The 16,873-nt window shown below is 35.0% G+C and overlaps 2 protein-coding genes across 2 annotated transcripts; both read right to left on the bottom strand.

Annotated features, from left to right (window-relative positions):
• Positions 1-14,116: 14,116 nt before the first annotated feature.
• On the bottom strand, positions 14,117-15,181 carry LOC133305451 (stress-response A/B barrel domain-containing protein UP3-like). Its single transcript, XM_061505680.1, has one exon. It carries the CDS (start codon positions 15,139-15,141, stop codon positions 14,368-14,370), a length of 774 nt encoding a protein of 257 aa, XP_061361664.1. The 5' UTR covers positions 15,142-15,181; the 3' UTR covers positions 14,117-14,367.
• Positions 15,182-15,465: 284 nt separating this feature from the next.
• On the bottom strand, positions 15,466-16,379 carry LOC133305527 (stress-response A/B barrel domain-containing protein UP3-like). The gene has a single exon (XM_061505774.1). The coding sequence runs from the start codon at positions 16,289-16,291 to the stop codon at positions 15,626-15,628; it is 666 nt and encodes a 221-aa protein (XP_061361758.1). The 5' UTR covers positions 16,292-16,379; the 3' UTR covers positions 15,466-15,625.
• Between the last annotated feature and the right edge of the window lie 494 nt (positions 16,380-16,873).

Below are 16,873 nucleotides of genomic sequence, written 5' to 3'. Positions count from 1 at the left end.
CCTTTGGTAATATAACACAGCTAAGCCCTCGATTATATCAATTAGTGTTTTACTCGGTTGAAATATTCGGTCAGTAGTTGAATCGAATTTCAGAATAATATATAATAAATATTAAATTATGAGCATTATGTCCCATAATTAAAAGTGGTCTAGTAGTAAACCTTTTGATCCTCAAACAAGGAGACTTGAGTTTGAATTTCGTTGCTTGTAACATTATGTCCCATAGTCATTTTACAACCAGTGTAAGTTACACTCTCAATCTTGTCCGTTTATCCCACTGATATATAAGGACTCTAATTTTTTAGTAATGTGAGACATTGGATACAAGTGGATCAATGGTCAAGATTAAGTGTAAGACTTCTAACTCTTACACTAGTGTAAGAATATCCTTCCTCATATATATATATATTACAATTTAATATAAAATCGGTTAAACACTGGTTGAATCCGATTTTGGTTCAGTTCGAGTGAGGGCACCGAGTTACCAAAATTCAGGTGGACCCGATCGGTCCGAGCTGGATTTTAAAACACTGACATTAATGTTTTGTTGTCACCAGTTTCATTTTTATTTTTTTTTTATTTTTTGCTGCTGATTTTTAATATCGACGATTTAGCTGCGCATATCACCTATGGTTTTCTGTATTGTCCACAAAAATCATCTATGAGGTATCATTTGCAGCATTGAGTAAATTTTTGTTACTAATAGTTTTTCAAAAATCCGTCCGTAATAGTAAATTTCCTTGTGATAGTTTCAATATATTAATTCCATGTAACCATGATTTAATAATCATCGGGTAAAAGGCACCCAAAAGTAATGTATATATAGCACATGCATGATAAAGACATGTAATTGGACGCGAAACATTAAATTGAGGAAGTATCACAGTTTTTGTATTTCAATCGTACCAATGATTATTTTGGAGAGCCAATAAGCAGAAGAGATGACTTTGGGGAGGAACATTTTGAGGTTGAAAAGGGTCCATGTGCTGCTATCCTGCTTCTCTGCGGTTGCTTTCAACCAGTAAAATTTTAGTCTCTTCTGCCTCTTGGTCTTATAACTCATGCAACTGTCATTCATTGAGAGGTTGAAAGTTAGATGGTTTGCTGCCAAATTGCAATTCTTGTCAAAGCACATGTGAATTTTAATAGTAATTTTCCTAATAATTGAATCATTTAACAAATTTTCTCATATTTGATTGATTTAAGTAGAGATCATGTCACATTATAATGGCTGATTAATAGTTCCAGCTACATTGAAGTTACTAATTGAAAGAAGTTTAGTCTTTTGTTAGGATTGAAAAGGACTTGAGATGTAGTGTCACTTTCACCAGGACATGTTAAAATAAATATTACATTAATTACTTAAAATATAATAGGAAAAAATGTTTGTCATTTTAAATAACAGAAAGTTATGTCATTTTAAGAGAGATACAGACACAGAAAATTTGAATTTTAAATTAAAAAAAACCACTCACTTTCTCTCTCCCATGATTTCTGTTTTTCTGTGTTTATCTCTCTCCTAAAATGATAACTTATGTCATTTAAAATGACAAACAACAAATCCTAATATAATATATATAAATCAATAGAAAAACAAAGATTTATTTCGTACAAATAATTTACAGAGCTTATCTTAATAAAATAATATTATTATATAAGCTTGTACATGATTTATATGGTGAAAATTTAGTTATCTATAGAATTTGTAGCTTTAGTTTGCTTACTAGTGGTATTTTACCCCCACTAAGAGCTCATAAACTTTTATTACAGTTTGAAATTAAAATAATGCTAATATATTTTAAAACTTGTCTATGCACTTAAAAATAAATAATATGTAAGTAACTTTTCTTTTTCTTTTTTGAAAATAGCTTAATTAAAATTAAAAAAAAGAAAAATTACATTCCAAGAATATTGTGCCCATAAAAGAAACAGTATAATGACGCGACATTCGGACAAAGCTAGCTACATCCCTTTGACATCTGTTTTCTCGAACAAAATTTCAGTGCAATGATGCACTGAAGTTTAATAATCCTAGGAAACATAAGCGGATCTTGGGATTTTAAAAATTTGTGTAAGATCTGCCTATGTATTCTAGGATAAATGAATTACCGAAGATTTTTCCTTGTTCTCCTACTACTCTAAGCGACAATTTTGGCGTATAATTTGTTATCTCTTGGACAAACAAATTGTGCTCAATAATACTATCAATTGGTATATGGGAGCTGAGATGGTGAGAGTGAGAATATGTGTTCGATCTTCTTCAATACCAAGTTTGGGAAGAATTTAAAATCTTAAACCTAGATCCGCCCAGACAGGATTGCCCTATGTGAAGAATACATGTGATCACAACTCACAATTGAAAAAAATTAAAAAATGCAGCTCAATAAAATCTTTTTGATCAATAATGAATACAGGATAAAATTCTTTACCAAAAAATAATATAGGATAAAAAATTAAGGATAACATTAAAGGGAAAAACATCTATCATTTTAAAAGATATAAACTTATATCATTTTAGATCCTAACCGTTGATTTATGTCCATCAACGGTTATAATCTATTGGGTCAAACTTAATGGGCCAAATTTATTATTAATTAATTAATAATTTTGATCCAATAAATTATAACCGTTGATGGAAGAAAATCAACGATTTTGATCTAAAATGATATAAGCTTATATCCTTTAAAATGACAGATGTTATTCCCAAGATTAAATTGTCTTATACACAGACAAAAAATGGATGAAGCTTATTAACCCACTTTTTTTCTTTCTCTCTTTTTTTCCTTAGTGGATCTCATCCACTTTTTTTAGAAACATGTTCCCCTTTTTTTATATCATTTTATCAACTACTTTCTATATCATTAGATCACAATTTTCATCGGTGGAGATTTATATGGTCAAACAAACTTTGTTGTCTCTTTCTCTCTCCAACATTTATGTTTGGGATTTAAGGATATAGAAAGAAATATTTAAAATAGACATGAAAAATATAACTCTATTGTGATATCCCTATAATGGGATAGGTTATTCTACCTACTTTTTTTTACCTACCTTTACCTACCACTCTCCAGCACCGTTAAATCAGAATCTAAAAAAGAGACAGCAAGATAAATATTAATTAATATTTTGATTTAATTATCTTTTAGAGTGGTAAGCTAAAATAAGTAGAATATTTTATCCCTCTACAATTAATTGTACCACGGGCTCTAAATGCTTTACCCAACAATCTAACATACGAATGTGATTTCCAAAAGAAACTAAAAGGCCCAAATTAACAAGCAAGACACAAGTCAGCTATATACTTTAGGGAATAGGCCCAAGTCAGCAACAAGATATTCACAATTTACAAGAAACCTATATCAAATTTGAATCATTAAAATAATTTACAATATCCAACAAATTTGAATGCGTACTAACTTTACAAGTACACCAAAGTCGTGTGAATAAAAATATACTTTGGGGAAGATAGGCTGGTATATATAGAATTTCCTCGCTCGCTATATAAGACTAGAAATAGGTTATTTTACTTGTCACTTTTTTTGTTTATTTTTGTCTACTATCTTAGATCAAAATCTCAAAAAAAAAAAAAAAAAAGATAAATGTTAGTTAAGATTAATCTAACGGGGTTAGAAAGTGGTAGGCAAATATAGAAAAAAAAGTGATAGATAGAATAATCTATCCGATAATACTATAAGAGAACATGATCTAGTATTTGCAAGTGATACGATAGTATAAGATTATCCTACCTTCATAGTTCATTCGCCTAAAACTCGCGTATGAACATAGTTACGTTAAATTCTTAACAACGACCTTTTATTTGTTATTTTTTATTTTTGAATTGCATTGGTTACCTCACTTATTTGTACACTTGAATTCATAACTAACTATCTAGCAATGCAACATACTATTTACAATTGGTAACATGATATGAAGAACCTAAATTAGAAAATGATCCTCTCGTGGGAGAAAAAGCCATTATGTAAGAGACGTTTAGTAGAGGAGAAATATTTTTATATCTGAGAATCACGATTATTAGGAATATGCTAGGAAAGTGAATTTTTCGGGAATGTAATCAAAAAACTGTTTGGTAGACCAAAAAATTACCGGGAATATTGACTGATGTTTACTAAGTTTATGTTTGGTTGATGATGAAATATTAATGTGAGTGTAAGGTAATTTTACAAAAATACCCTCAACTCTTGATGCTGCCGCTATCTTGATTATTATGGATGCTTCTACCTCAGATCTTTCCTAGTTTTTTTTTTGGAAAGTTTGGTGTATGGATTATTGTCGTTGTCCAGTTACATATGCTGCAAATCTGGTTATTGTAAATTTAGTTTATTATCGAAGCTTTGAGGAGGTAAGTATGTGGATGTAAAATTTTAGGATGAAGTACATCTGAAGTTTCGATTTTTTTCCTGGGTGTCCTCCAAATTGCCATGTCATGTATAACTATTGGTTCCATCTAAAAGAGCAACAGAGACGAGACTATGAGAAGCAAGGATGAAGAGACGAAAAAAGCAACAGGCAATTTGGAAAATTTGAAACGAAGAGGAAGGGGTATTATTGTCCCCAAAAATTTGGAAAACTTTGCCATCGAATAGGAATTCAGGAAAACCACCTTCCTGGTGGCATTCTTGAATAGAATTTTTCTTCACAAATTTTTTTCCTGGGTACCTAATTTGTCCAGAATTTTTTTTAAAATTTCTATACCAAACATGGATATATAAGATTATTAATAACAGTTTTCTAGCAATCTAAAATTTTTCCTTCTACCAAACACCCCGTTAAGGTAAAAAACAGGAGTCTGGGACAATGGCTTGCCCTATGGTTGTTCAAAGACTCGCTGATATGACAAGTTTGGTGCATTATAGCAAATATTTATGCCTTTAGAATGCTTTGGACTTTGGAGTGCTCTACTACTACTAATGGATAAGGATTACCAATTTCTAGAAGAATTTTTGTACTTTGAGATTTTGTATATATTTATTTTTCAAAATTTATTTGAAGGTTTTCTTTAATTTTTTGCAGCAACAAATTTATAATTAACAAAATATAAGCCGTTGATAACTTATTGATGAAATGTTTCTACCACCACTTATTTCTATCGACGGTAAGGACCAGTGTTATTAAATCCAACCAGGGCATCAACTTAGTCTAGTATAGGTCACTGGATCACTAATCAAAAGGGTGAATCGTTAGTCGAACCTGTTGACCCAGGTATATATAATATGTATATAAATATATATAAGTATGAACATATAAATTTAATTATATTCTCAATATTTAAAATGAGTTAAACAAGGTTCACTAAATAAGCTCAAAAATTATCAAATCACACTTGTACAAGTTCATAAAATACAAATAAATAAAAATGCACGCTATTACTATATCAATTTAAAGTGCAACTCATAATTCTTATAAGCATACCTCTCAATGACATTCAAAAGTCCAGATGTTGTGAATTCATATTTTTTAAATTCATCTACATTAAAATGACCTATGTCACATTCTCTTAATTTATTGTTCCACAAATTACTTTAGTATTAGAAGCTTAAATTTGAGATCATTTTAGAAGAGTATACTAGCAAATAAAATTTTAAAATGAGTTATACATTTTTTCTTATAAGATAAAACAATTTTATTTTATTTTAATAAAAATGCATGATCCGACCAAGTTATTGGTTTTTGTCAAGTTTTAACCGAGTGTAATGCATGAACGTTTCGATGCTTGATTCGAACTAGTCCGATGACTGATTCGCCGAGTTCTGGATCGGGCTGGATTTCGTAACACTGGTAAGGAGTTTAAATATGGCAAGCATCAAGTTTATCCGATATCAGAAATTATTTAGGTTATCTACTTGATACAATAGGATGATGAGCTTCTTGGAAAAGAAAACATCAGGCAAATGGATGCACCAACAAAAATCACGGTTCTGTAAGCTAACATATATATAGTGAGCAATGTGTAGATATCTACTACTAGATCTTCACCTAGAGAATAAAGAGGTTGACAATGGGTCAAGATGACCTTGAGTGTGATATTAAGTTATTGTTTTAGCGCGGAATTTGTGGGTTACCAATACACAAGGAAACATAGATATAGTGAGGATCTAGCCTCTAGTAGGCGTAGAGAGAAAAAACAAAGCACCCCAGACAAGTAATGGGTAGTACCAATGTTGTTAAAGCGTAAATTCTACGTTGAAATAATAGGGGTGAACAAAAATGTTAAATCGTATGACTTAAACAAAACAAAAGAGTTTATTACGTATCAATATATATATATATATATAGGGAAAAGTGTTTATCCTTTTAAATGATACAACTTATGTTATTTCACTCTCACAAAGAGGTGGGATCCACACTTTTTTTTTTTGTCAACTCTCTCTTTCTCTTTCTTAAAATGACATAACTTTACATCCTTTAAAATGATACACATTTTTCCGATATATATATATATGTATATATATAAACTGAATTAATAGCATATTTAAAATTTCGTTATTTAGTCAGATAAAAAATAAAGAAAGAAAGGAATTTCGATAACTGATGGATGATTTCATTTACCATATTAGAGAAACAAAATAAATAATAGTACATAAAGTTATAAAATAAAATTAGGCATAAAATTTCATGACTAAGCGTATGAAAATTTCAACTCAATTTTGTAACAACGCAAAAGCATTTTGCCACGTCAAAGGGAAAGGGTATTTTAGTCATCAAGCATAAACGAGACCCAATATTGTCTTTTCCCAAAAAAGTTGCATTTTCTCTCATGCTAACATAGAGCCGTCTTCCCCCCCCCCTTGGTTCCCCTCAACGACTTCTACATTTATAAACCTTAGTCATATTTTGAGTTTTAGACACACTCTCTCTCTCTCCTTCTCTTCGGGGCTCGATTTCCCCGTCAGTGGCAAGCTCCGATTCTCAAAACAGTAGCTCCATCAGGTATACCTTTGGAAACGTTCTTGTGTTCTTCATCCCGGACAATACTTGCATGAGTTTTTTTTTTTTTTTTTGGATATTTGTTTGAGTTTTTTTTTAGTACGGAGTTAACTCGATAAATTCATCGAATCAATCAAGTTTACCGAATCAACCGAGTTTACCGAGTCAATTCGGTGTTTGAACAGTCTTTACACAAATTTTATTTCTACCATCGTTCCAAAATATTTTTTGACCCAAAAACATAAAACCGAAAGTTTCTACGTTTGGGAACAACACTGGGTAGGACAGCTTCTAAGAGCCAATGCTGCGCATATTCAAGTGAAGTGGAGACCTCTCAACGCGATATGCTTGTTTTATTATACATTGACATTATTTGGGTTCTGACTTTTATATGCATGAATTTATTATGCTATTTATAGTATTAATAATTTATAATAGCATGAGTATAAAAAATTATTAAAATAATTTTAAAAGAAAAATATGCAGATAAAGATGTACTAAATTGGTGGGATGTACTGAATCTTTAGTGCAACAGTAACACAAAAGATTTATTCGCAGATAAGTAAGGTTGTTTCTCCATGAGTCATGAATTTGAATTCAAAAAATAAAATTGTACAAAAAAAAATTTAAAAATGAGACTAAGTTAACTATGTCACCATATTTCATGGGAGTGATTTATGCAAATCAATAAAGAGAAATGTTTTTCTTATGTTACATGAGAAATCTTATCTCATGTTACATATTCATCGAAATTTGAGTCAATATTTTTTTTTTTCTTTTTTTTAGTTATGAAACTCATCTAATTATGTTTCTACATAAGACAATGTTATCTCATGTAATATGATAAAAACATTTCCCCATAAATAAATTTCCGACAGCTTAACATCAATAACCCTAACCAGTAACTGTAGTTAAGCCAACGTTAATGTTATTGACGATTAAGCCTTTGGTAATCTAACAGCTAAGCCGTCGGTAAATCAATGTTGCACCGTCGAATGTATTTGCTGTCATCAGTTTCATATTTTTTTATTTTATTTTATTTTTCTGCTGATTTTTAATATCGAGGATTTAGCTGCGTATATCACCGATGGTTATCTGTACTGTCCAACAAAACCATCTGTGTGTGTTTTATTTGGAGCATTGAGTAATTTTTTGTTATTTATACGCCATCTTGTTAAATTTGGTCGGGTCATCAACTCGCCACAACTATTAGTTTATTGGATTACTGGTTCAATTAATAAGTTACTGATTAAATTAGTTGATATGAATAAATATATATAAATTTATATTTTATATTCAAAATTTTACAAATTTTTTTAAATATTTAAATATATATATGTGTGTGCGCGCTAGTGTGTTGCAAGTTAGGGATTTTTTTTTGTTTTGTTTTCTAAGGTATTCTCCGGCCAAAGACTAATCATTTCGAAGTGGAAAATCACATTAAGAATGTAAACCTCTTCCAACAAAGTCTTTTCTATTCACACGTTCAAGAATCGAACTCCTGTTGATATGCTTAAAGAACTCCTACCAATTGTGCCAGACTTCGTTGGAATGTTAGTTTGTGGTAGTGGTATAAAAGCATAGCATTTCACTATTTTTTTTAAAATAAAAAAAAAAATTGCTTGACCCACCGGTTCAAAGAAAATCAGTGGGGTCACCGAATTTTGCCAAAAATCAACCAAATCGAACTGAATCTCACAGGATTTGTCCAATCCATTGACTCATTTAGATTGATTGTATCCCCGGTTCACCGATTTCCATTCAACCTGGCCGGTTGGAGTCAGTGTTAATAACACTGGTTGTAGTATTTCAAAAAATCTGTCCGTAATAGTAAATTTTCTAGTAATATTTCAATGTGTTAGTTCCATGTGACCATGATTTGGTGATATATTGGGTAGAAGGGACCCAAAAGTAATGCATATATAGCACGTGAATGGGATAAAGACATAATTGGACGCGAAACATTAAATTGAGGAAGTGTGACATTTTTTGTATTTCAATCGTACCAACGATTATTTGGGAGAGCCAATGAGCATAAGGGAGGACTTTGGGGAGGAGCATTTTGAGGTTGAAGAGGGTCCATGTGCAGCTAGCCTGTTTATCTGCGGTTGCTTTCAACCAGTAAAATTTTAATCTCTTCTGCCTCTGGGTCTCATGCAACTGTCGTTCATTGAGCTTGAAAGTTAGATGGTTTGCTGCCAAATTGCAGTTTTTGTCAAAGCTCACGTGAATTTTATTAGTCATTTTCCTCATAATTGAATCATTTAACAGATTTTCTCATAATGGCTGATTAATGTTCCAGCTACATCGAAGTTTATAGATGAAAAGGGCTTGATACGTCTAACGTCTTGTCACTCTCACCAGGACATGTTAAAATAAATATTACACTAATTACTTAAATAATACTACATATAAATCAGTAGAAAAATAAAGATTTTTTTCTTACAAATAATCTACTGAGCTCATCTTCTTACAATAATAATCTTATAAAAATTGTACATGATTTTCATGGTGAAAATTTATAGTGATTTATAGAATTTGTAGTTTATGTTTGCTTTCTAGTCGTATTTTACCCCCTCTAAAAGCTAATAAACTTTATTGCTGTTTAATATTAAAATAATGCTAATATATTTCAAAAAATTATCTATGCAAATTGAACAAGCACATAATTACTAAGTATCATTGAAGTATGAACTTAATTTAAGCCAAAAATAAATAATATCTAAGTAACTTTTCTTTTTGAAAATTAGCTTAATTAAAAGAAGAAGAAGAAAAAAAAGAAAATTTACATTCCAAGAATATTGTGCCCAAAAGAAAAACATTATGATGACGTGACGTGTGGGGAGATGAATCCTCTCATATTAAAATTTTACATGATCTAGTCATGTGAAATTTGTGTTTATAGACACACAAAATTTTCAAATTTCATATGACCAGATCATATTAAATTTTAACATGAGAGAATCAACTCCCGTTATTCGGCCAAAGCAAGAGACATCCTCTGACATTCGAATCCCTCTCTCTCCTTTTACTCGGCGAATGTATTTTTTATTCTTTTTTTTTTTTTTGGTTAGCTCGGTTTTTGGGGGCTCGGCTATACATACCACCATTTAGCCGAGCCCCCAAAAAGATTAGATAATAGATATAAATGAGTTGAAAAAAGAGAAAAGAAAAGACTTTTTCAATATGACCTACCTTCTTGACTCAATTCAATGCGTATGGTGAAATTCAAAAAACTGTTGCTCCTACTTCTCCAAGCGAAAATTTTCGTGTTTAATTACGTCTATTATCTCTTGGACAAACAGGTTGTGCTCAACAAACCCCTCACGCATCACTCGCAAGTTTTATTTTATTTTTTAATAAAGTCAATAAATTTTTAGATCCAATCTGGCTCTAATGGTTAAATTTCATGAAATAATTTGAGAATGATTTTGTTTTGTAAGAAGTGACTAGTGAGGCTAATTGATCAGTAAATTTTAAAGCAACTCCTGTCACAGGAAAAATTTTTAATACTATGAAAGTATCAAACTGGATACTCCCTTTTATTAAAAAAAATAATAATAATTCATTTTTACCCATATTTTAAGTAAAAAAAACTTTACTTTTTTAGTGGGGATGTATCTACAGTTGTTGCACTGAAAATTTTCTCCTTATCAAATTGTTAAATGTAAAAAATTATAATGACGTGACATTCGGCCAAAGCTAGAGACATCACTCCCAATATTTAATTTTTTAATCATTTTTCTTTTATTTAACACCTAAGAAGATATATAAATAAATATAGAATAAAATTAAAGATAACATATTATGTCTTTCTTTTTTTTCATATTTATTTTATCTATTTCTCTTCACACCGTTAGATCACAATTTTCCAACTGTGGAGATTTACTTGGTCAACCAAACCCTTTTGCCTCTTTCTCTTTTCCACTGTTTGAAATTATGATCTAATGATGTGGAGATAAGCATGTAAAGCAGGCATGAAAAATAGATATAATATCTTATTTCTAAAATTGATTGTACCATGGGCTTTTAAAGTTTTACCTAACAATCTAACATACGAGCGTGATTTCCAAAAGAAACTAAAAGGCCCAAATTAACAAGCAAGACACAAGTCAGCTATATACTCTGGGGGTAGGCCCAAGTCAGCAACAAGATATTCACAATTTACAAGAAACCTATCGGTACATAACAGCCTTCCCGGAATCATTTTTTTTTTAATTTCTGTTCCCGGGAACAGAAATGGATAGAAAACTCGTTTGGTAAAACCGATTTATTTTTTTGTTCCCGGGATGAACCATATTAGTTTTTGTTTCAGGGAACAGAAAAAAAAATCAAAAAAATTATCACAAAATGAGAAACACTTATCTCTCTTAATTACTCTTCATCTCTACATCATCACCACCACCACCATTATCCCAACACAACCGCTGCCACCATTGTCGTCGCCGCTGTCGTACCACTAGTGTTGTCGTGATCACCCCCACCACCGCGATGCCCCCACCACCATCACCACCACCTCCACTCATCACTACCACTATGGCACCGTCACCACCACCACAACTACCACCACTGCAACCACCACCAACATTATCACCGTCACCGTCACCACCACTATCACCACTACCGCCATCAACCACCACCACCTTCATCGCAACCACTGCCGCCACCGCCCCCATCACCACTACCACTACCACCACCACAACACCACCGCTACCATCACCACCACTGTCACCAATCACCACTACCATTGTTGCAGCCACCACCAACACCGCCGCGGCCGCCATCAACCACCATCGCCACCATTACACCACCCCCGCCATTACCATCACCACCACTACCATTGTTACCTACCACCACCACCACCATGCCACCGCTAACATTGTCACCGCCACCAATGCCACCAACCACCATCCCCACCACCGACACCGTCACCGCCGCCGTCGCCACCAACCACCACCACCACCATCGTCCCAGCCACTACCGTCACCACCACCACCGCCACCATTACACCATCATCGCCACCATCACCATCACCTACCACCACCTCCACTGTCACAACCACCGCCACTGCCACTACCGCCACCATTTCCATGATGCCATCACAACCACCACCACCATGTCACAGCTACCATTGCCGCCACCAACAATGCCACCAACCACCATTCCTACCACCATTGTCGCAGTCACTGCCGTCACATCCACCTCCACCACCACCACCACCAGCCCCACCACTATCGCCGCCGCCATTACCACCACCATCGCCACAGCCACTGTCGTCACAACCACCACCACTATCATCACCTCGTCACTGCCACCACCACCGCTGTACCGTCGACGCCGCCACCACCACCACCACCACAACCACACCATATGGAAAGAAAAGTAATTATCTGAATTTTTTATATTTAATAGGAATTATTTTTTATTATATTATTTATTGTGTTATCAAACACAATTCTCATTCTCGGAATAAAAATAGAACATGTTATCAAACACATTTTTTTTTTTCAGAAACTGTTCCAAGGAACAGAAATAGAAAAGAATTGTTTCTTTTCAGAAACAGTGCTAGGGAATAGAATGATTGTCATGCACACCCTATATCATATCTGAATCACAAAAATAATTTACAAATATCCAACAAATTTGAATGCCTACTAACTTCTACAAGTACACCAAAGTCGTGTGAATAACAATATACTTTGGGGAAGATAGGCTGGTATATGTAGAAATTCCTCGCTAGCTATATAAGAGAACATGATCTAGTAGTTGCAAGTGATATGATAGAATAAGATTCCCCTTACCTTCATGGTTCATTCGCCTAAAAGTCGCGTATGAACAAAGTTACATCGAATTCTTAACAATGGTCTTCGTTCTTTTATTTTTTATTTATGAATTCATTGGTTACCTCTCACTTATTTATACACTTGAATTCTTAACTAACTATCTAGCAATGCAACATACTATTTACAATTGGTATTGGTAACATGATATGAAGAACCTAAATTAGAAAATGAACGTCTTGTGGGTGAAAAAGCCAATATTTAAGGGAAAAACAGGAGTCCGGGACAATGGCCTACCTTATGGTTGTTGAAAGACACGCTGATATGACAAGTATGGAGCATTATGGCAAATATTTATGCCTTTGGAATGCTTTGGACTTTGGAGTGCTCTACTACTACTAATGGATAAGGATTGCCAATTTCTAGAAGAATTCTTGTTCTTTGAGATTTTGTTTTAAATTTCTTCCAGCAACAATTTTATAATTAACAAAGTATAATCGGTCGACAACTTACGGGCGAAACGTTTCTACTTTCTACCGCCACTTATTTCTACCGATGGTAAGGACTTTAAATATGGCAAGCATCAAGTATATCAGTTATTAGAACTTATTAAGGTTATCTACTTGAGACACCAGAATGATGAGCCTTTGGGAAAAGAAAACATCAAGCAAATGGATACACCAACATAAATCATGGCTCTGTAAGCTAACATATATATATATATATATATATATATATATATATATATATATAGTGGGGAATGTGTGGATGTATAATCTTCACCTAGAGAACAGAGAGGTTGACAATGGGTCAAGCCGACGTTGAGTATGATATTAAGTTATTGTTTTAGATTGGGTTTTGTGGGTTACCATACACCAAGGAAACATACATATAGTAAGGATCTAGCCCCTGGTTGGCGATAGAGTGAAAATAGTGGGTAGGCAGCTTCTAAGAGCCCACGCTGCACATGTCCAAGTGAAGTGGAGACCTCTCAACGGGGTATGCTTGCTTTATAGTATGGACCCGCTAGGCTTCCTCTTGTGGAGGAATGAAGGAAGGAACTTTAGGCCAAATGTGTGTTTTTAAGGTTTCAGAGCATGTATAAAGGTGATTTGGGGTAATATTGGTGGAGAGTGAATGTGCCTGATGAATGAAGAATGAGAGAAGTGATAATTATGCTTGTGTGATGGAGAATGATGAGGGGAGTGTGAGATTTATGGTGGGTTTTTTTTGGGGGGGGGGGGGAGTAAGTGTGAAACTCTGGGAGGTTGTTCTTGCTCTCATACACCGTTTGCTAGTAAAATTTTTGAAGCCCAATAACTAAGCAGTACATCATTATGCTATTTTCCACTGGATATTAACTTACAATTCAAGGAAAAAATTAAATTAAATAGTTCATAGACATTCGTAGCCTATAATATGCCGTAGTAGTTTCTCATATAATGCACACATTTAGTCAAAGTTGTGAATATCAGTCAACGAGTAAATTCAGCTGTAAACTGGAAACCACAACATTTGGAATTATAGTTTGAAACCTTATTGACAAACATTGCATCACAATAGAGCATATTATATTAGCTTATGGGGGGGAAAAAACATTGATTGAACAGTTACAATGGGGAGCATAGCAATAACCTTGTCATCAAAGGCTTGCAGACTGAGCAGGATGTGGCGGCACCACATAATCAACCACCACCACACTCTCGATATGATCCCTAACCTTATCCTTCTGATAATTCACCAACTCTTGGTTCGAATCCACCGCCTCCAACTCGCTTGGTCCTGGGAAAACCGCAAGGGACGCAATCGAAAAACCCTTAGCTCTTGCCGGCGAGAAATTCTCCCCGCAAGTGAGTTGATTAATTTGTTTGAAATTTTCAGGAATTTCTCTGATAACATCCAACACCTCATCGGTAGCCACATTATCCTTCAATTTCAAGAAGCTCACCCGAATCGCCGAACCCTGCGGCGGAACCACGTCGCCGCGAAGGTCCTTGGCGACCCAATCGACGGCCATGATGTCATCGATGATGGGGAGCACGGATCCCTTGACGACGCTGACGTGGCTAGGGTGTGCGGAATAGGCTTCGAGATCCTCTTTGGACTTGTAGCGAGTGTGAAGCATGTGAGTGAAGGTCAACGACGAGGATCGGTTGCGTAGGAGCGGGCCCACGCTAAGGTGGAGGACCTGATCCAGTGTGACAAGTGAGCTTAGTCCGTTCACCATGGCACTCACCTTTGACGCCTCAGTGTCCTCTTTCACCTTGAACAGTACGATGTGTTCCACGGCTTCCGTTGACATCATCTTGGTCGATGATCTGGATGGCCAGCGCTGCACCTGACGGAAGTGTTTGGAAGCCGATGAAGTGAGAGAAAATGGAGAGGAAAACGACAGCTGCGTTCTCAGACACAGCATCGTACACAGGAATGAGTGGATCAGATGGACGCGAGGGTCTTTTTCTTTTTTCTTTCTTTTTCAATTAAGTTGCACGTTGTTGTGCATAAGAGCTGAGGGCCCATACAATATCTGGGCTAGGAGGGTATTTTAGACCTAGTCCAGCATACTAGTACCCAGCCCGTGTTGACATCATCGTTGACTACCCACAAAATAATACCCTATGTAAGAACTATATGCATCCTCTAGAAATGCTTTGACTCACATTAGCTTGAACCCGCTAGTCACCGAAGGTAGCAGCAAAAACACCAAATTGAAAAAACACGATATAACAAAATTGACCGAAGGAAAACACTCAAAATATATATATATATCATCACTTCAAATTTAGCAGTCGATTATTAAATTGTCTGAGTGTGGTTTCATTTTATTTGCCAAGCATCACATTACTTTAATTAAGCTAATTAACCAGTCTTCAAACAGGAATACATAAAACACAACCTCATCAACAAGATGCAGATCGAGCTTTGGGTGATGGTACGATATAATCGAGGACCATCACACTCTCCAGATGCTCCTTAATCATTTCATTCTTCTTATAGTTCCCTATTTCCTCATTAGAATCCGCTGCCTCCAATTCACTTAACCCTGGAAAAACTGCAAGGGAAGCGATGGAGAACCCATGGGCTCTTCCGGGAGAGAAATTTTCCCCGCAAGTGAGTTGAATGGCCTGTTTGAACTCTTGTTGAATTCCTCTTATAGCCCCCAAAACCTCATCTTTAACTTGATCTCCCAAACCTTCCTTTAACTTGAAAAAGGTCACTTGCATGGCGGAGCCCGGTGGCGGAACTAAGCCACCCTGCAGATCCTCCGCGACAAAATCAAGAGCCATGGCGTCATCGCAGAAGGGGTCGTTGGCCTTGACGACGGCCACGTGGGTGGGATGCACCGCATAGGCATGGAAGTCATCTTTGGAGTTGTAGCGGCAATGGAGGAAGTGAGTGAAACTCAAGGAAGGGGAAGATTGGATGCGCAGCAATGGCCCCGCTGTAAGGTGAAGAACCTGCTCGAGGGAGACAAGGGAATTCATTCGGTCGACCATGGCATCGATCTCCGACGGTGCAACATCGTCTTTGACCTTAAACAGCACCAAATGCTCGATGATTGACATCTCTTCCTTCCGGTGTGTATGTCTCTCTGTGTTCCGATAAAAGTCAAGAGTTTGTAACTCTGAATGTGGTCTGTTCTCACCTGTACAAATATTAAAGATTAATACATTGTTATCAAAAAAAAAAAAAAATTAATACATTATTATTTAAATGTATAATTATTATTTAATACAAAACGTTTAATTATTTTGTGTTTTTGACTTATGAAATGCGAATTTTAATAAAATACACTTGTTTAGTTTGTTGATCAAACATTTTACTGGATTAATGCAGGACGTATTTAGTCGTGCACCTGACACATGCGCGTTTCCGACAAATCTAGACAATATATCATGTACGTGTCTGAACACGTCTGTACTAAGTGCAAATTTTTGACAAGTCTGAACATGTCTGTACTAGGTGCGTGTTTCTGACAAGTCTGACCAATACCATACCAAGATGCGTCATGTTTAGGCACGCGTTACGTGGCATAGTTGCGTCACAATCAGAAACGCATGTGTCAGGTGCGCGACTAAACGCATAACCACCTGAAATGCGTCTTTCTGCCTTAATCCGGTAAAATGTTTGATCATCAAAGTAAACAG

The sequence above is a fragment of the Gastrolobium bilobum genome, unplaced genomic scaffold (genome assembly GCF_033153095.1).
Source record: "Gastrolobium bilobum isolate Gb01-03AN ecotype WA unplaced genomic scaffold, APGP_CSIRO_Gbil_v1 utg1221, whole genome shotgun sequence".
Lineage (NCBI taxonomy): Eukaryota > Viridiplantae > Streptophyta > Magnoliopsida > Fabales > Fabaceae > Gastrolobium > Gastrolobium bilobum.
The sequence above is the reverse complement of the archived record's forward strand: the minus strand, read 5'-3'. Positions and strand labels throughout refer to the sequence as shown.

What these genes read in the sequence shown, in the direction of transcription:
- LOC133305451 (XM_061505680.1), bottom strand. Translation starts at nt 15,141, where the DNA reads ATGCTGTGTCTGAGAACGCAGCTGTCGTTTTCCTCTCCATTTTCTCTC.
- LOC133305527 (XM_061505774.1), bottom strand. Translation starts at nt 16,291, where the DNA reads ATGTCAATCATCGAGCATTTGGTGCTGTTTAAGGTCAAAGACGATGTT.